Source organism: Microtus ochrogaster, chromosome 16, assembly GCF_000317375.1.
Source record: "Microtus ochrogaster isolate Prairie Vole_2 chromosome 16, MicOch1.0, whole genome shotgun sequence".
Classification (NCBI taxonomy): domain Eukaryota; kingdom Metazoa; phylum Chordata; class Mammalia; order Rodentia; family Cricetidae; genus Microtus; species Microtus ochrogaster.
Window position 1 is genome coordinate 19,013,809 of NC_022018.1, and position 21,880 is coordinate 19,035,688.

Here is a 21,880-nt window from a genome sequence, read left to right on the forward strand (position 1 = left end):
AAAAAAAAAAAATAGTGGAAAAATAAAACATTAACTTATACTCAAAGGAAGTCAATATTTTAGCCAAGAATTGTATTTAACAACAGCAAAATATTGTATAAACAGTAGGACAAATTGTTAAACAATAAACTATTAACAATATAAGTCTCCAAACACTTGCCAAAATTCTCAACACATTTTTTCTAATCTCTTACCTTGTCATTGGTGTCCAACACTATGGTGCTATGTCTCCACTTTGTTAACACTATTGGTTCTTGCAGCCTCCTGTCCAAGCTCCTACTTTTAATTATTTCTCTTTGCTGCTGGGATGAAGCATTATACTAAAGAAAACAAAATACACGTCATAAGTTTACAATACAAACATGAACCTACAGTGGCTCCTAATGACACATGATTGATCACTAGGCAACGTCCGAAGAACTGTCTGGTTTTCTTACTGAGCAACCTTGTGACTGAATCCTAAATTTTACAGTTGGATATATCCAGTCAGTGTTATCTTTTGTAAAATATCTACTCTCCATAAACTGCTGCAGACCTGTCACCTCACAGAGTTGCTTTAAGAGTAAATGAAGTAAAAACATCAGGTTCTTCCTAGACACTACCATAATTATTATAAGGCTTAAGTAAGTTTTGTCTTTGCTTCACTTAAAGTTAGACATACTACTGTTTTTCTGAAGCAATAAGAGTTCTAAACACTACTTCTGAACATACTAATTGTGTAGAAAGAAAAAGACATGCAATCGCTGCGAAAAGAAAACTTCATGTGAAATTTATGTGGTATTAGTGCAGTATATACCATGGAGGAATCTGAAATGTAAAGTAGAACATACAGAAAGATGGAAAACTATAAAGCTTTGCCTACATAAAGTTGTGCTACCTTATGTAGGCAACTTAAATGATCTAAGTTGTAATAAAATAACAATAGCCATCAATGTCTAAACAGGTGCATTCTTTTCCTGAAGCGGAAGGAAACATTGCATCACTCCCAGCAATCCTTAGCCTTTAATGACTTTGATTATAATTTCAACAATTATACTTGGACTATGTTTTCTGTGTACAATATGTTATTTTTTTAACTCTTCAAAGTGAATGCAAACAAACCATCTAACAAAACTGTTAGTCTTTCTTCACACTGAAATGGGCAAAGTAGTCAACACATATGGGTGCTTGTTTTCAATTCAGCATTTTTTGACAAACAGCAATCTTCTGATTATCATTTCTAGACTAAACAATGATGATGCTGAAAGACCACCAAAATCCTGTGCCAGATATTTCAAATGTCTGTAAAGAGACCCAACTGTTACATGGGCTTCTCTGAAATGCAGTCATCACTGACAATCACTGTGTAGTTGTGTGGAAGCTTGTATATATATAAAGTTTCATGGGACTTTGCTAGCTTCTGAGCTTGTAATTACTACAATTTAGAAAAGCTTTTCTATGTAGCAACAAAAAATAATGTAAAATTAATATGGGTAATAATCATAATTTTAAATATGCTTACATTTTACTAGGCGCAGGATAGTCACAGATGCAAACAAAGCACAACAAAATGTTAGACGATGATAAGGAACACATAATCAAAGAAAAACACAACAGAAGCCCCACAACTTAAACATCCTTCATTTAAAAAGATGGCCAAACTTTAATGTTTTTAATTCCTATAAAAATTTTTAAAAACCTAAACTAAAATCTTATTGCACTTTATTTAAACAGACTATATTAAGAACCCAATGGGCTGGAAAGACGGCTCAGCAGTTAAGAGAACTGGATACTCTTCCAGAGGATCCAGGTTCAATTTCCAGCGCCCACATGGCTGCTCACAACTGTCTGTAACTATAGTTTCTGGGGATCTGATTCCCTCACAAAAACATACATGTAAACAACAATGCATATATATAAAAACACAGCACTGGGGCTGGAGAGATGGCTCAGCAGTTAAGAGCACTGACTGCTCTTCCAGAGGACCAGGGTTCAATTCCCAGCACCCACATGGCAGCTCACAACTGTCTGAAGATCCAGTTCCAGGGGATCTGACACCTTCACACCAATGCACATAAATAAAGTTAAATTAAAAAAAAAAACAACACAGCACTGAGTTTACATACATGTAAACAACGATGCATATATATAAAAACACAGCACTGAGTTTTACCACTTTAATATATTTGTTTCTAGTGATTTTTGTAAGGAAACATAGTAAGAGGAACAAATATTTGATGCTTTCTGATTACAACTTCCAGACACCATGTCTTTGCTTCTCTCCTTAGCTATACTCTATGATGAACTCAGTGTTCATCATCCACATGCATATCATATTTTTGATAAAATCTTAGTATCAATATATTTAAGTTTTAACATTTTATATAATGTAATTATTTGCTTTTTTAAAGTTTATATGTTCCTATTTTAAAAATCTATCTCAAAGTGCTAGAGAGATGGCTCAGAGGTTAAGGGTGCTTGTAGAGGGCCCAGGTTCAGTTCTCAGTACACATATGGAGGAGCCTGCCATGGCCTGTAATTTCAGGGATCCAGCACCCTCTTCTGGCCTCCACAGGCTATGCTCACTCATACTGTGATGCCCATGCAGATAAGCAGGCATAAACATACTTAAACCTTTTTGAAAAATTCATCTTAAATGTTTTTACCTATGTTATACTGTATTACACACATGATAATACTGCATACTCTTGCCCTTTGTGCTACCAAAGACATGTCTGACAATATTAATAATAATTTACAATACTGCAGTGAACTTATGTGTTCATCAACACCTGTGGCAAGGTTAAACGTGTGCAGGGGGGGGGAAGGTCAGTTACTGATTTACTATATACACCTTGACTAATGATGATCTTGAATAACATTACTAATCCTCTTTCCTAAAAAAATAAATACAAGGCCAATTCCACGTAAGAACCTCAGCTAACTAAAGAAAGTTTAAAGCTACCCTAGTCTACATAGGGAGCTTCAGACAAGCAGGCCCTACTGAGTAAGACTCTGTCTCTAGGGCTGGAGAGATGGCTCAGAGGTTAAGAGCATTGCCTGCTCTTCCAGAGGTCCTGAGTTCAATTCCCAGCAACCACATGGTGGCTCACAACCATCTGTAATAAAGTCTGGTGCCCTCTTCTGGCCTGCAGGCATACACACAGACAGAATGTTGCATACATAATAAATAAATATTTTTTTAAAAAGACTCTGTCTCTAAATAAATAAATGAAACAAGTCTAGTGCAACTGTCTTTAGACATTCACTATGAACATAAGGTCAACATTAAGTGCCTTACCTTTGGCAATTCCCACTCTGACCGAGATCCATCTGCACTGTAGTAATACTGCCTACCTTGATCATCAACATGCTTGAGCCACTATAAAAACACAACAGATTTTTATTTAATTTAAACAAAGACTACTTTAACTGGCTACTCTAAGAGCTATTAGATGTTATTTTTAGAAATTTCGTCCTACTTGCAATGAACTACCAAGTAAACAAATGAACTCAAAAAGCTCATCACATCAACTAACTGCACCTAAGTTCAGTGAGTATAATACTCACTATCAATGTCGATTTCTCTTTCCTCAAAGGTCAGGTGGTAATTCAAGTATCACTTAACATTATAATAGGAAACATGACATGAAGCTACATAGAGACACACATCTGCTAGTACAGGGTACAACCCATCCTGAAAAGAAGTTTGAAACATTAAAAAAAACTATTTTCAACATAAAACTTCACAACTTAAAGACTTATTTTACACAAATTCTTATTATTTCCTTCAGCCAATGCATTATATTCAATGCATTTTAAGTAAAACAAGAAGAGAACTGCACACAAAATAATATAGGACAGGAAGGGAAAAAGACTACTGCTGGCATGAATATATAATCTTTATTTCTACAGCCACTCCTCCTATGCATTCTGGAGCTAAATAACTGAAGCAAGGAAGAGGGCTATTTGCCCACCCCTACCCTTAATAGCAAACCAGTTAGCTACCATTTAAAATGACTTCACAGGTAATGAATAAAAATTTGATATATTCATAAACTAATTAATCACAAAATACTAGATTCATGGTTTTTGTTTACACAAATTTTGTCCTAGTGGAAAAGGGAATATAAGCAATGTGAGAGTGTGCAGTAACAGCAGGTTGAGAAAAATCATTGGAAAAACAAAGCAAAACAAAACACCCTCAATCTCCCCAAAGAAAAATACAAGGAAATATTTTTATTGAAGAAGCCCAAGCAAATGACAGCAGGCCTACCCACAAAGATCCATCTGAATGGGTTATCAGTACCACAAAAATCACCATCACCGTAGCCCATTTAAACTAGGAAGCAGGGATGACAGTGAAATTTTGTGGTAGACTGTTTGCACAACACGTGTGAAGTCCCATGTTCCATCCCCAGCCACAACAAACAAACAAACAAAACCATGAATCAGTAGTATTACTAAGTACTCCATTGTCAAATTACCATGAGGAATACTTCCCACAAGATTTTTTTTGGAGAAAGAGCCTTGTCAATCAATCCAGTCTAACATCAAACTCAACCTCCACCCTGGCTCTGCCTCCCAAGTGCTAGATTATAAACATGTACCTCCATACCAGCTAAAGAGTTTATTTTATTGCTTTTGAAAAGCTCAGTACACAATTATCTCATGAGAGGATTATGCCCAGGTATACTAGATAAGAAAAAGAAGAAAAAGAAAAGTACCTTTTCCTTAGTATAGTCACTGGTATATAAGGTATGCCCACGTTCATCCAACTCTTCTGACCAACCCCTTGGAGGAGAACCACACTGACTATCTGACTGGTTGTAACAACTGCTGTGGTAGTTTTCTTCTGATGAAAAGGGCTACAAACAGTCAGAAACACAAGGGTTTTTCTTCTTTCAATACAAATATGCAGTGCAGTGAGAATCTAAAAAGAATGAATTTACTGACTAAAAATACTAGTATATCTTGAATATATATACTTAGTACATTGTAAGTAGGAAGGTAAAATTAATAATGTTTAATTATTTGCTCATATTAATGCAATCCTGAAAAAAGCCTTGACAGGAAAGAAATAGTTACAAGTTAGCCACAGAACAGCCTGAAAGGCTTTTGCGTGTGACAGGCTTGGTTCTCAGCTCTTGGTGCCACTGAAAGGATGATAGTCATGCAGATTAGATACAGCCATTCTAGAGCCAAGGCTGAATGAGCTATTAAAGGGCAGGACTGGCGTGAGCAAACAGGGAACAAGCAGTGAGTATGTGAAGGGTGTAGCTTATCCCTGCCTCCCTGCTCTCTGTCCCCCATCCCTCGCCTCTCTCTTCCCTAGCAGCAGTCTTGCCTGTCTTCCTACTATGATGTTCTCCCCAACAAACAGCCAGAAACAATGAACCCAACCAACCACACTGAAACTATGAACCTAAGAAAACCCTCTCTTCTCTGATTTGGTTTTCTGCAGTGTGATATCAACAACAGAAAAGTGATTAACAAAGACATCTTCACCAATCACAGCCTAGTGAGGTTATAGAAAAGTAAATCAGATTACAGAAAAGTAAATCTTCTGAGAAATTAGCAAGAGAAGACAGATTCCTCTTCCTAGGATAAATTGACAGCTGAGTTTTCAGCATCAACAATGGAAGCCAGAAAACATAATAATGAATTAGCAAACAAAACCAAACAAAAAGAACCAATTTGAAACTATAGAAGTCCTTTAAAATAAAAATACCTCAATAATGTGTCAGTTAAATATATGCCAATAAAAAGTTACAAACACACACTTCCAGACTGCCAAAGTCCTGGAAAGCACATTTGTTCTGCAAAGCACTGTCACCAGGTAAGAACCACACTATTCTAAGAAAACCACTAGATAAGCTTCTAAGATAGCAGTTCTCAACCTATGGGTTGTGACCCCTTTGGGAGTCACATATCAGATATCCTGCATATCGTATACTTACATTATGATTCATAACCGTAGCAAATTACAGCAACGAAAATAATCTTACAGTTGGGGGTCACCACAACAAGAAGAACTGTATTAAAGGGCCAGCATTTGGAAGGTTGAGAGCCACTGCTCTAAGGTAAAACAGAGGCATGATCACTTACTTCCTTTCAAATTCTACACAAATAACTGTAGTAAATTATATCTACAAAGATACAAACCCCTAAGATCAAACACCTCAACTAGCCATACAGAAAACAGAGGCACCTAAACTGGAAGGCAGGCCGTGGGAGCAGAGAACAATAAACTGACTCAGAAACCAACAGGGGAAGGTGTGTTAAAGGTCAAGGTACTAAAGGTGCCAGAATCCCTTTCTTCACGCCTGTCCTCTAGGCATGCTCCCCAGCAGAACCATGGGAGTTAATCCCCTCAAGAGGGCAATCAATAAGACCTTCAGCTACAAAGCAAAACATAGTCAAGACATGGATATAGAGACTAAGGAAGCATCTGAGGACTGAATGCTGGCACCGACACCCTGAAAGCCCCCAGGATGTAGGCAGAATAGCTGACCACTTCTGTGGAGACCAGTCAGTCCACATGGAAAGACCCAACAGAGTAGACAAGCACCTGACCCAGATATCTGATTCAAGTGAAGTTCAAAACACCTTGTAATTGTGAGAAGAAAAAAAAATCACTTCCAACCTATAATTCTATACTCGAGCCTTTGACTAACTAAATACAGAACCAGGACAAGACATTTTCAGACACACACAGTCTCATTTTTACCTCCACGTGTACCCTTTCTAGGGAAGTGATAAAAGGTGTGCTCTGGGAACTCTGAAAATATCTACTGTCATACTACTGTGCTGAGAGTGTAAGTTGAAACCCTAGTAGACAAATCACTTTCATTTACATAATTAGAAGGCTAAGAAACTCATAGAAGTTTCCTGTGTATATCTAAATTTTTCCAATTATTAGCTAATTTAACCTTTCTTTAATAATTATAAAAATTTCACTATTAATATACAAAATGGCTTATTTTCAAATCTTTCTAGAGATGTAATCCACACACGTTTCCTAGCTTTCTCAAATAGATGAACAATTTTGCTATGATTTTTCTATTTTTATTCTCATTTGTGAACATTAAAAGTGCAAGTCACCATCAACGAGAACTATGAATAGACAAGTGAAAAGTAGGACAAGAAAGGGAAGACTAGCTACAAAGCTATCAGAGTCTGCTAAATGCAGGACAGGTGACCCAGCTCCTTCCCTGAGCGGTTAGCTTCTTCCTGTGAGACTTGGTTCCTGAGGGTAGCCCAGGGCAAAATGGCAGGACTTTACTTCATCCCACCAACTCCACCTACCTTTTACCTACACATCTAAACTACAAAAAAAAAAAAGCACTTTGCTACAATGTAGCTAGTCAAGTCTCTCTAGGAGCCTGCAACAAGGGGAGAGGAAAGCAGGAGAAAAGTCAGCTACCCCTAGGAAAAGAGTTGTGAGGGAATTATCCTTACACTTGACTAACTCCACCACAGCAAGGGCACTATCATCACTTCCCTTAAGGGGAATTAAAAGGTCACTTTGTATCCCTCTGAGAGAAAAATAAACAGGAGTTTGATGGCCATAGAAGACTAACCAAAAAAAAAAAGTAACTATTCTGATAAGTAACTTGGTTTTTACTTCTCTAGTCATGTACATCCCTTCTTTTCTTATTGATTTATGCTGTAAGCATCCTTTTGGGAATGAGGGTGCTATTGAGATGGGCTAGTCTCAAGACTGCTATGCAGCCAGGGCAGCTGCGACACTGTGATTTTTAGGCTTCATCCCCCAAGTGTTAGGAGCCCCAGTGCCCACATCTGCATGCTGCCTCCTAATGCAGTAAAGAGAAGATCAAGACCGAGAAGATCAAGACCCGACAGAAGATGGCTCTAATCCAGCCCAGGAGCCAGTGCTCTTTAAATCCAGCATCTGCACAATAGTTAGAGGTTAGAAAGAAGCTTGGGGAAACATTTGATATCTAGAGATAAAAATGCTCCACCATACTGACACCAAGAAACCAAGCCCTTTCTTTCATCTCTGAATAATGAAAGAAAAACTGGGAGCCTTTGGTTGGCTCTGATTTACTCATACCTCTTGTTCCCCTGGGCTCTGGAAATCTCGGCTTGTGCCAGCATCCCGAGCCCATCGGGGTGGTTTCCAGGTTCGCTCCTGGGTTGCACGGTTATAGTAGTAACAACGGCCTGAACTGTCTTTGTGAGTTTCCCACTCTCCACTAACTTGAATTGCTGGGCTCCCAGGAAGTGGAGGTAAAGCAGACTGTGATATTTTCAGTTCTTGCAGGTTAGCATAAACTGGAGAATCTGGCCTTCCTTGATTAGGGGGTGTGGTTGCCTGTAAAATAAAATTTAAATTTCATTTTTAAAACAGCATAGCATTTACAAATTGAAATTGTTAAATTGGGAGCATAGGTCCCAGTCCCTTGCATCTATCCTAGCCCCCAGGCCTGTTACAAATTAAAATTGTTAAGTTGGGAGCATAGGTCCCAGTCCCTTGTATCTCTATCCCAGCCCCCAGGCCTGGTCTGAACTTCAAATCCCAGCAGGCCAGGTCCGGAGGGGTCAGGTCAGGACCACTCCCCAGGGTACTTAAGTGATCCCCAAAAGAAGAACACGTGGTCTCCCTTTCTTCCTCCTGGGGGTTGCGTTCCTGCGGCTTCCTGGTTCCCCCTCGGGGCCACCAGGGAGTACAGATCTCCCATTAAACCTGAATATTTCTTAATTTGGCTTGTTTTGATTTGGCTTGATGGGGAATATTTGCATCAGCGGGGAGCTATTATTAAGAAATATTCCTAACAGAAATGACATTTAAAAAGAATTATAAATAATTAAATTGTACTAATGTATTTCAAAATTTGGGTAAAATATCTGAGATACACCCTTCGCCCAGAATGCTCACAGTATAATTGTCAGTACTACAAAGTAAATGAGCAAGTAAGTATTTCAAAAAACACATGAAAACAACCAAGAAATTTTAAAGGAAAAAATGAAAACAGATAAAGCATGGGCATAAATGCTATAATTTAATAGTCACAACCAGATTGAAAATGTAAGTACCTTCAAACAGAATCCAAAGAGTGTTTGACAGATTCCCTTCCTTTGAAAGCAACAGTCAGTTAACTGGCAGCTGTAGGTTCTATTCAAGATCTGCTGAATAGAAGTGGGTAAGACCACTTCACCTATCCAAAAGTAAAATATTTAACCCATATATAAAAGGATGGGCACAAGTCACTAAGGTTTCCTTTGGCTCTAAAATTCTAAGGTTTTAGGCAATTAAAAAAAACAATCTCTGTTTGTGTACATGTCTACGTGAATGCACACCAGGTGCTGTAGGACTCCTGAAGCCCAGTTATGGTGTTGTGTGCTGCTCAGTGTAAGTAGTAGGGAACAAACGAGTCCTCTGGAAGACCAGCAAATGTTTTCAACCTCTCAGCCACCTCTCCAGCTCCAAGACAATTTTTAAATTATATTTTTATAGTCTTAGTCAGATATGTGATAATCAGAAAATGTAACTAGAAAAAGAAATGTCCATTTACATTAGGAAAACAAAGAGTTAACTACTTAGAAATAAATCTTAAAGCCAAATGAGAATACTTAGAAAATGCTCCTCCAAGGGCAGAGTCAGTGGTATACAGAGTATGCTTAGAATCACAAAATCACAAACTTATTCCGCAGTACCACAGAAACGTAAATAGACACAAACTCAGTTCCTAATTTCAAAGCTCAATTACATATAATTCTCTACAAATTAATACACAATCTCAGGGTTTAGTATGGTTAGTACATTAGTCGTCGGCAGATAACAAAATTTACTGAATGAACAATGTCCAAATAAACACAAAACTACGGAACTGGAACTGATTAGGAGTGACAGAGCGACCATTACTAATTTGAGGAAAAGGATGGTTAGTTGTGCCCCTATTTGAGAATGAACATTTCCAAATGAATTGAGCATCATGTGCAACACAAATAAAAATTCTGTCATCTGGGATCTCAGAATATAGTAAAGAACAGTGAAATTTACCAATCATTTTAATGAATAATTGACAATGCTGAAACTACACGGGGGTCAGATATTTATGGAACCAAAAAATAGCATTCTAATCATGGGTGAGTAGTCTTTTGGGATGCAAAACCAAAAGGGAGCTAGCTGGGAGGCAGCAGAAACACATGTAAAGAAAACAGTATGGCAGGAAGTTGGGTATGGTGGCACTTACGTTAATCCCAGCACTCAGGAGGAGGAGGCAGGGGGATCTCTGTGAGTTTGAGGGCAGCCTGGGTTACACAGTAAGTTCCAGGACAGCCAAGGGTGCAGAGTGAGACTCTGTCTCAGAAAAGGGGTGAAGGCACCTGTCACAGACTCATACTAACCCACAAAGTGTGTGACAGAAGTGGCAAGGAGAATAAGAACATGTGCCATGTTTAAAAGCACTGATGTTGTTAATGGTGTAACTCAAAAGCACTTTGTTTAGCATGCACAAATCTGTGAGTTTAACTCTCAGCATAGTACCCTTGAGAGAAAGAACTACCATAGATGCCATCCAATATGGCTTTAAGCCAGAAAGAACATTCCAAACTATTGTAATGTTAAAAGTTACAACTATCAGATGGATCTCAATGGTAGAATGCTTGCCTAGCATACACAAAGCCCGGATTTGAGTCCCAGCACAGCACAAAATCAAGAGCAGTGGTGTATGCCTGTAATCCCAGCAATTCAGGTCCAGTCCCCATCTCTATGTGACAGGTGGCATACATATGTAACCTCATTGCTGGGGATCAGAAACAGGTGGATCTGGGGTTCACTAGCATTAAGCCTAACCTAAGCATTGAGCTTCCAAGTTCACTGCGAACCTGTCTCTAAATAAGGTGGAGAGATAATTCAGAGATATTCCATTTCCATCCTCTGGTCTTCACATGGACCCACATAGGCAAGTGCACATGCATATAACACATATGCACACCCTCACACCGAGTTTCTAGGAGAAGAATTAGCCCTGTTTAATCAGTTTACTCAATATTCATAATCTACTTAAATCTTCAATGTTTTGCTCTTTTTTTTTAATTTATTTATTTATTGAGGATTTCTGCCTCCTCCCCGCCACCACCTCCCATTTCCCTCCCCCTCCCCCGATTAAGTCCCTCTCCCTCATCAGCTTGAAGAGCCATCAGGGTTCCCTGACCTGTGGGAAGTCCAAGGACCGCCCACCTCCATCCAGGTTTAGTAAGTTGAGCATCCAAACCGCCCAGGCCCCCCCAAAGCCAGCACGTGCAGTAGGATCAAAAACCCATTGCCCTTGTTCTTGAGTTCTCTGTAGTCCTCATTGTCCGCTATGTTCAGCAAGTCCGGTTTTATCCCATGCTTTTTCAGACTCAGGCCAGCTGGCCTTGGTGAATTCCCGAAAGAACATCCCCATTGTCTCAGAATGTGGGTGTACCCCTCGCGGTCCTGAGTTCCTTGCTCGTGCTCCCCCTCCTTCTGCTCCTGATTTGGACCTTGAGATTTCTGTCCGGTGCTCCAATTTGGGTCTCTGTCTCCTTTCATCGCCTGATGAAGGTTAATATTCAGGGGGATGCCTATAAGTTTGTCTTTGGAAAGATTATTTATTCATTTATTGTGGAGGTGAGCCTATATGCACATCATGGATAAAGGAAGGGCACATACATCTGTACTTAGATGTAAAGGATAAATGAGAGTATTGAGTGTCCTCCACGATTCACTTGTCTTGTCCTTCGAGACAGTCTCTTCCAGAATCAGGCAATCTCTTCCTGAGCCTGGAGTTCACAGAACCGGGGTTACGCACGCACAGAACCGGGGTTATGGATGCACAGAAACGGGTTACGGATGCACAGAACCGGGGTTACGGATGCACAGAACCGGGGTTACGGATGCACAGAACTGGGGTTATGGATGCACAGAACTGGGGTTTCAGATGCATATTCAGCTTGTGTAGATGTTAAGATCAGAACTTGGGTGCTTGTGATTCCACAGCAAGCACTTTAACTGCTGAGCCTCTTTCCAATCCCCAGTTGGACTATCCACAATAGTCTTGAACTGAACTATGTAGCCCAGGACAGTCTTGAACTCCCAGCAATCCTCCTGTCTCAGTCTCCCAGAGTACTGAGATTAGAGGCATTGTCACCACAATAGGTTTAAGTCTTCAGAGTATAGGGGAAAAGAACAGAACTCAGAATTTGTGCAATTCTGAGCTTAAACATAAAAGATATATATATATATATATATATAAAATATGTATATCTTGGTATACTCACTATAAAATATCAAATTAATTCTTGTATGAATACAAAACAAGTATTAGTTACAACAATGATTAATAACATACTGTTGTGTCTAGAGAACATACATATACACATATAAGCATTTAATTTTATTTATTTGTGTGTTTAGGTGTGCTTGTGCTGTGGAGGTGGAGTGTGGAGGTCAGAGGACAACTTGCAGGGATTGGTTCTCGTCTATTACCATATGGGTATAGAAACACTTTGGAAGCAGTTGGGCAGCAGGCTTCAAGAACTTCCAGAGAGCTGGTGAGATGGCTCAGAGGGTAGAAGTATTTTCTTGTAAACCTAATAAACCTAGGTTTACCTTTTTTTTAAAGGTAGAAGGAAAGAACTGATTCCACAAAATTGTGCTCTGTCCTCCATGTGTGCACAGTGGCTCAGGTGTCCACACAGCATGTGAATGATGACACATACAAAATAATGATGGGGGGGGTAATTCAAAACAGGTTTCTCTACGTGGTACTGGTTGTCCTGAAACTTGCTCTGTAGACCAGGCTGGCCTTGAACTCAGAGATCCATCTGCTTCTGCCTCCCAAATGCTGGGATTAAAGTTGTGTGCCACCACAGCCAGCTAAAATATTACCTATTTTATATGTATGAGTGATTTGCATGTTTGTATATCTATGTCACATGTGTGCAATGCCCACAAAGGCCAGAAGAGGGCATCAGATTCTCCAGAACTGGAGCTGCCATGTAAGCTCAGGAATCGAACCTGGGTCCTCTAGAAAAGCAGTCAGTGCTCTAAACCACTGGGTCATCTCTCTAGTACTTGATTTTTTTTTTAATTTTTAAAATATTCCTTTAAGAAGACTTCTAGAAATATTTTTAGAATCATTTACAAAAATAAAAATAAGAATTCTACTTACAGAAAAATCCTTTCCTAACAAAGATGTTGACTGTACTGTTACTTAACAGAATCAAACTGAATGTGTACGAACAAAGGCAGGTTTAGTACTGTCTAGTAATATTACATAAGCTTTGAAAAGGCCATGTGTAATCGATTTAAAGCAGCAAAAACAATTATAAGGATAAGAAAAACAGAATACAAAACTAAATAGTAAGTCCCATCTAAGAGTTGGAAAGCATGAAGAAAAACAAAAACATCAGTTTTCTCAGGGTGAGAACAGGCAGACCTTCTCTATATTTCATCTAACTTTATCAGCATGAGGATGGTTACCCCTAGAGCTTGCTTAGGAACCAGAGTCTGGAAACACAAGCACCTGCATGTTCAGGATTAACCCGGTAACAGCTAGAGTTTCAATGCAGTATCAGTCAGTTATGTTAAAATTCTTGGGCAGGATCACAGAATTAATTATAAATGGTGGGAGGATCAAGAGCCTACATGTATAAATTATCATACATGATGCTGTACAGAAGACTGATAAAATTTGATCAGGACTTAGTCCCCTTGATTAAGCACAAATCTTCAGTTTATACTCCGGCTGTCTTTTCCTACACAAGAATCAACAGACACTTAGAATATATGATCAAAGTAAGATTAGTTTTCTAATATAAAAACCTTGTTTGTATATTGCCATCAACAAACAAAGGTGAATTTTTCATGCAATGAAAAAAAAAAATCAACCTTTAAAAGGAGAACAACAACAAAAAAAAGTTAAAAAAATAATAAAATAAATAAAATAAAACCCCAAAGTTAATTGTACATGCTATATCTGTCATTAATTAACAACCAAATTGGGACTAGTACCTCTGCTCATGACCCAATTTTATACTTTAAAAAAGACTTGGCCTATTCCACTTTATCCTCAAAGGATCTCCAGGAAGAAACTTTGGAAAGTAACATCTAAGGGTAGCTAAACTTAAACCACATCTGAAGTTTTATCTCAATGCAGGAAATACTACTTGTCTTTTACCTTTGACATCAACTTAAGAACTTAAGAACAATAAACTTCAAAGAATGGCAAAATCCAAGTCGGCTAAGAAGAAACACCTCATTTATTAAACACTGTATGGTACTCAGCATAATTTTTAAATCTTTACCTTAGAAATGTAGAAGTATACCACTGAGTAGAATAAATTCCTCTAGCCAATCATCATACTGATTTAGGATGGGGGAAGACTAGGACTAGGTTCCAAAACTGAATTTACATTATTTTTAACTCTTAATGCAACAGGAACGTGTTTGTGTGTTGTGTGTGCACGTGCATCCAAGCAAGGTAGCACAGACCTATAATCCCAGCACAAGGGCAAGAGAAATACCCCAAACTCAAGGCCAGCATAATCCTCATAGCAAGCTGATGTGGGAGTGATTTCTTATTAATAAAGAAACTGCCTAGGCCCATTTCATAGGACAACCCTTAGGTAGGCGGAGAAAACAGAACAGGATGCTGGGAGAAAGAAGTTGAGAGAAGGAGTCGCCATGGTTCCCACACTCCAGGCAGATGCAGGTTAAGATCATTCCTGGTAAGCCAGCTTGTGGGCTACATAGAATAATAGAAATGGGTTAGATCAATATGTAAGAGCTAGCCAATAAGAGGCTGGAACTAATGGGTCAGGCAGTGATTAAAAGAATACAGTTTCCGTTTAATTATTTCGGGTATAAAGCTAGCCGTGCAGGCGGCCAGGTGCTGGGGACGCAGCTCCACCGCTCCTAATTCAACAGCAAGCTTCAGAATTAGCCAGGATTATATAGTGAGACCCTATCGAAACAAAAACAAAGGAAACAAACAAAAGTATGTATGTATGTTTTTATAATTTATTTACTTAAACAAGTTTTATATTTTGTCTTTGTTTTTGTTTGTTTGTTTGTTTTGTTTTTTGTTTTGCTATAACACCTACTGTGATACCTGGCCAGTTAGCAGGACACTAGGGAACAAAACAAGCAAACGTACTAAGCAGTCAACAGTAAAAACACAGCTAAATCTGTTTTAATATTAAAACTAAAAATCACCAATCAACTTTAACTCCAAAGCAAAGTTTTTCACCTCAGGCAACTATTAGAAAAAAACAGCATAGTACCCACTTAACAATTCTGAAATATAAACAAAAATCCAAACACTACCTTAAAGTACAGCCTCTCTGAGGCTCCAGCTCTGCACAGCACACTGCTGTTTTTGATGGTCTACTTATTTAACACTTACACACCACTAACAGGTCTCAAGGAGAAATTCTGAAGCCCAACAAATGCTCATTTCTAGAAATCCTACAACACACTAATTCATGTGTTATTAACCATCAGCAACAGGTGCAAATTAGTAACACTATCAACATGCCATGTTAACATGTCAACAACAGAAACTAAAATCACTGGAGGCTGCTGTGCAAGTCCTAGATGTTAGGGACAAACACATCACTGTCAGGTTAGCTTCCAGTTAGGAAGCTCATCCAGTCAGATTAACTGAACTGAAAGGAATGATAGGAAATTCTCCCTTCGGGTCAAGGCCACACCGGGCACTCCTACTTATGCTCGCACAAGCACCCTTTCCTGTGGCTTCACTGCTCTGTAGTTAGTGTACTTTTCCTTCCAGAACTCAATTACCTCTAAGGCAGAAGCATTTGCCTGCCTTATCCCCTCATCTTCAAAGCCTAGCATCTGTGCAGAGAAGCACCCAGCAAGTTCCTAGGTAAAAGCTACTTTTACACAATTAAGGACCTGTAAACCAGGAAGCCTCAGTGGAAATCAGAGTTTAAAATCAATTTCATCTTCTCATCTTTACAGTCTTCATGGGAAATCTTCTTACCTATTGTCATTTCTTCAGCAAGACTATCTTTCCCTCCAACACATCTCTCTTCCTGAGCCACAGTAAGTAACCTGAAGACATACTGATACTCTACATATACTTCAAACACACTGTTTTCCACAAATACTAGCTTCCTGCACTTATCAATTCACCTAACAGTATCCTCTTCTATCTGAAGTTATTTTGTGACTCTTTAACAGTTTTACTGTTTTCCCACTGTAACACCCCTACCCAAAGTAACTACCTAATCTAGGCCTCTTCCTTTTGCTGGAATGACTACCACTGTGTGCAACGAGATGTCTACTAACCCCATTTCTTTGTCTTGTCCAATCTCCTTAGTAGCACTAGCTAATCTCTAGAAACACACTCATTACTCACACGCTTAACTCTAAGTCCGAATCCCACAACAGAAGTTAAAGCTCTGAAGTGCTCCCTTGCTGCCTCCGCTCACTGTTGTGGCTCTGTGTTCTTCGCTCTCTGCCCCTTGCTACCTGATCCTACTAGCAAGCCCAAGCTACTTTTCTCCTAGATCTTGAAATCTTGACCTCTGAGGTCTCATTCCCAGAAAACCATGTTTAAAACTACAAAACTAGGGATGTGACCGATGTAAAGTGTTTCTCCCATTCCTCTGTTCACCTAACTGGATACAGCTGCAGTATGTCCTGTCACCCGGGGCTTTTCATATTAACTGTCAGGTGCTTTGGTTTCTATAGCAGTGTAAAATCCCTGGGGTTGGATACGATCATGTAAAAAGATGGCTCCAACTCTCGGAGCCACTCTCTGTTCCCAGAAGCAGAATTCACACAGGTTTCTTGTGCATCTGAAACAGCACAAATAGAAATATACCAAGAGCCAGGTGGTGCAGGAGAATTATCTGTATTCTGTCCATCATGTATTTTAATAAAACGCTGATTAGCCAGGCAGGAAGTATAGGTGGGAAAACCAGACAGGAAGTAGAGGTGGAAAAAAGAGAACAGGAGTATTCTGGGAAGCAGGAAGCTCCTGCTCCCATTCCAGCCCAGACCACCAAGAAGCAAGATGTAACCTGCCCGGCTGAAAGGTACCAAGCCATGTGGCTAACATAGATAAGAATAATGGGTTCATATAAGCTACAAGAGCTAATAAGAAGACTGAGCTAATGGGCCAATCAGTTTTATAACTTACGGAGATCTCTGTGTGATTTTCTTTGGGGCTTACTGGCTGTGGGGTATTGGGCGGGACAGAAACCACAACAAGCAGGCCCTAATGTTACAGCCAGGTATGAAATTTTTAATTTTTCAGTAGCCATATTGAAAAGGTAAAATGAAATAGATATTAATAATATACTTTATCTAGTATATTCAAAATATTATCATTTCCTTATATATTTAACACAAAATATAACCAGTTTGTTTTAAACTTATGTTTTTAAAACTTAGTGTACATCTTATACCATATTTCAATTAGTTCTTAAAAATTCATTATGACATATTTATGCTTCATAAACTTACAGGTGAAAATACAACATACTCGACTTAATCACAATTCTTAACTTTCCAACAAATAAACTTAAGTAAAATTTAAAATTTAAGTTGGGGGCCAAAAGATAGCTCAGTGGGTAAAAGTGCCCACTGAGAGAGCCTGATCACCTGAGTTCAGATCCATGCTGAATGAGATTACCCTCTGACCTCCACATGTGTGCTGTGACGTGCACACCCACACAATCATCTGGACATATACAGAAAATAAGTAACAGACTTCAGTGAATCTTATTTTCTCCTTTACTGTTTTCCAAATCCATGAAGTATTTAAAAACAAAACAAAAACAAAGGAGATGACTCTAAGAAGCAAATATAAACTGATGACATTTCTTATTGATATGCTAAAAAAAACAAACCAGCCATCCAAACAAGTTTGTCTTTGTTGGTAGCAAAGCACACACAATTCTCCAACAGGATGTTGTGCTGAGGTAGCAGACTTAGCTGCTATTTAATGTTGATGAAGCAGCAGACAATGACCTGGTCCCCTGCCATTCACAATTACAAATCTCCTTTCCAAGGGACTTGAATGGTAACTCTATCATCAGCATTCAGAGATAACTAAAGACACTTTGTTCTAACATTTCTAGAGATTAAAAGCTGATAGTGGGGCTGAGGATGGCTCAGTGGTTAGATACTTACTGCTCCTTCTAGAGCACTAGAGCCTGGTTCCCAGAACCCACATCAGGTGACTCACAACAATCTGTAAACTCTTGCTCCAGGAGATCCAACACCCTCTCTGCCCTCCCTGCCATAATTTGTTTTCTTTTCTGTCCACAGAGTATCTCTTTTGTTTTACCAGACTATTTTGAAACAACAACAACAAAAAGTTCATACTACTTAAGGAAAAGATTTATAAACGGTCACTTCAAGCTTTCTAGAATACCACATGTAACAATTCATTAGTAAGTTTGCTTGAGAACTCTAGACCACAGCTGCTTAGATAATCTATTAATTCTGCACTGAATGTGTAGTTATTAGTCTTAAAATGAGATTTCCTAGAGCTGTCTTAAAAACCTTCAAAAAAAAACCCATAAGGACAGTAATAGAGGCAAAAACTTGGTGTGTTAACTTGTGGTTAACACATATGGATGAGCACACCTCCACATACGCATCACCCGCTCCAACACACACATAGCAACTTGTTTCTCTCTACTTCTTCACATACCATACTCCAATCAAATTAAAAAGTGTAAGAAACACAGGCACACTTGAAAAATATGCTCTAGTCTATAAGAAGTCATGTCTGGTCAAAACTGCAACTTGTTTTCCAAAGCCTTTAGTAACTTTTTAAGGCGACTGCAAGATTCCAATCAAAAATTGGCTCTCAACTCAGGTTTGTTTTTGTTTTGTGGTTTTTCAAGACAGAGTTTCTCTGTATAACAGTCCTAGTTGTCCTGGAGTCTGCTTTGTAGCCCAGGCTGGCCTTGAACTCACAGAGATCAGCCTGTCTCTGCCTCCCATCTCATAAGTCAAATTAAAGATTATCCTTTTCCAAGGCCCCCCGAGGTACATGTCCATATGCACACATGGTACTTGAACACACAGACACCATGAATGGCCTGCACAGAGATTTAAATTCAGCTAAGATGTACTTCTTGCCCAGCATTTCCTTTTAGTCTGCCACTGTCCTTTGGAATGAAAAATAATGTAAGGCATAAAAGCACCTGGTTCCTTTTCAAGATAAAGTGCCACCCCCAGGAAAGCACAAGTCTGCGTCTCCATTAGCAGTGATGGCAGTAACATGAAAATGATGTGCACAGCAGAATGCTGCAGGCACTAGGCTCATGTGACTGCCAGTCACTAGGTTGACAACAACATCTACCAATTCCCTTTTGTCTTTAAACTTACAGCAACAGAAAATTCTAACAAGATCACATTCCTTCCTGTTTGATTTTATTCTTAAAATTGCTAGCAAGTCAACACATCTTACTTAAATGATTTTTCATTAAAAATATATTAACAAAGCTTTACAAAAGAAAAGTTTGCTGACAAACAAAGCAACAGTCTTCCTTCCCCAACACTCTATGTGTATATATTCTGAGTATATACTCATCAATACTAGCCATGACACTGGCATCTAACAAGGTCTCTGAAAACAAACATACAAAATAAATTACTTTGTTTTTTAAAACAGGGTTTCTCTGTGTAACAGCCCTAGCTGTCCTGGAACTAGCTCTTGTAGGCCAAGCTGGCCTCGAACTCACAGGAAATCTGCTACCTCTGCCTCTGAGTGCTGGGATTAAAGGCATGAGCCACCACCGACCGGTTCAAACTAAATTATTTTATCTGTGTGTCTGTGTGTGTGCCCATGTGCATGCAAGTGACTGCAGAGGACAAAAGAGGGCACAGCATCCTCTCGAGCTGAAGTTACAAATGGTTGAGAGCTGTCCCATGTGGGTGCTGGGAATCAAAGTCCAGTCTTCTGGAAAAGGAGCAGTCATTCTTAACCACTGAGCTGTTTCCACGGCCCCATTAGCATTAAAAATAAATGAAAGAAAATCTGGGGCTGGAAAGATGGCTCAGTGGTTAAGAGCACTGCCTGCTCTTCCAAAGGTCCTGAATTCAATTCCCAGCAACCACATGGTGGCTCACAACCATCTGTAATGAGGTCTGGTGCCCTCTTCTGGCCTGCAGACATACAGACAGAATATTGTATACATAATAAATAAATATTAAAAAAAAAAACAGCCGGGCGGTGGTGGCGCTCGCCTTTAATTCCAGTACTTGGGAGGCAGAGGCAGGCGGATCTCTGTGAGTTCGAGACCAGCCTGGTCTACAAAGCTAGTTCCAGGACAGGCTCCAAAGCCACAGAGAAACCCTGTCTCGAAAAACAAAAACAAAAACAAAAAAAAAACCAAAAAAAATCTGGAATACTTAAAGAAGATATCTAAATAAATATAATTAACAAAACTTAAAATCACAATTGCATGACTAGAAAAATGATACATTAGCTACCTAGAACATTCCCCTTTTTAAATTTATGAAATACAAATACAATGGGCAAAAATAAACTCAAGACAATACAAAAGATTAAAGGCAAAAAACGCAGAAATCCATCACTCAATTGTAACTTCTGCTGATATCTTAAATGAAAACAATCACAGATGAGTCAGGTGACCTTTTACACAGAACGGATGACTTTCAGTTTGCCTTTTAGAATTTCACAGCAAAACTCCTAAAGTTCCTTCCATAATACATCGGCAACAGCAGCAGGACTTCTAGGGCAGACATCAAGGTGCTATCTATCTATGAGACAGCATTTTGACAGTGCTCTTGGGGTATTTTATTTTGTTTTACACTTTCTAAGATACAAAAATTAGGGCACCCCAACCAAAAAAAAAAATCATTACAACACTTGCCTCTGTGGGACTTCCTAACAGCTGACTGTGCACCAGTGAGCCACCCGCTGTCTGCTTTACTAAGAACACCATTTACTCACAACATGGTGTCTCTTAAAAAAAAAAAAAATGCTAGTCTCGGATCTAGAGATATAGCTCAGTGGTTAGAGTACTTACTAACCCTGAAGAGGACCTGGGTTGGTTTCCTGGCACCCATACAGATCTGTAGGCAGGCATGTGTCATACACACATGCAGGTAAAGCACTCATACACATAAAATAAAATATATCTAAACAAAACGTAATACTATTCCTAAGCTTGATGGTCCACAACTAAGCCCAGCAGTAGGAAGTAGGTATAGAAAGATCACAATTAGGAGAGACCATCTGTAGCTATACAGTGAAAACCTGGTCTCACAAAAGATAAAAATAAAACAAAAACCCACAAAATACACAGCTGGTGTTCAACAAATATTTATGTAATTAATTTATGAATGAATTATTAAATAAATCTGAAACCAGCTTATGCTGATTATTTTCCTCTTCCTTTCCAAATATAAAAATCATTAAAATATTTAACAAATGCATGAAAAAAAAAACAACCTAGAGTTCAAGGCCAGCCTGGTCTACAAAGGGAGTTCCAGGACAGGCTCCAAAGCTACAGAGAAACCCTGTCTCAAAAAAACAAAACAAAAAAAAACAAAAACCTAGCAGTTCTTTTAAAGACTTTGGTTCACGTAATGTGTTTAAATTTTTGCTTCCTGGTAGGCATGGTGGAGCATACTGATAATCCCAGAACTCAATAGATTGTAAATTCCAAAAACAAACAAAAAAACTGTTTCTATGATAGACTCAAACTTTTCTGAAATACTAGGAAGAGAGTTCAGATTCTATTTCAACACTGTCTCATTATATACATCACCAGAAAGATCCTTAAGACAGTCTCACAGTTCTTAATGTAAAACCACCAAATCCTCAATGTACAGGCTAGCACCATCAATCAGATACAAACCACAATCCTATAGCTTTTACATTCATATGCT

General features: G+C 38.9%; 1 protein-coding gene across 4 annotated transcripts in view; it reads right to left on the reverse strand.

Moving 5' to 3' along the window:
* The window catches only part of Arhgap12 (Rho GTPase activating protein 12), a 96,133-nt gene that overhangs the window by 33,445 nt on the left and 40,808 nt on the right, over window positions 1–21,880 (reverse strand). For 2 of the 4 annotated variants that reach the window (XM_005354810.2, XM_013348999.2), the window contains exons 4-7: window positions 8,057–8,317; window positions 4,707–4,847; window positions 3,281–3,361; window positions 195–320 (exon numbers count right to left, since the gene is read on the reverse strand). In XM_005354810.2, coding sequence (XP_005354867.1) covers window positions 195–320; window positions 3,281–3,361; window positions 4,707–4,847; window positions 8,057–8,317 — 609 coding nt within the window. The remainder of the gene's footprint in view (window positions 1–194; window positions 321–3,280; window positions 3,362–4,706; window positions 4,848–8,056; window positions 8,318–21,880) is intronic. The other 2 variants (XM_013349000.2, XM_026782990.1) reach the window with 1 other exon arrangement.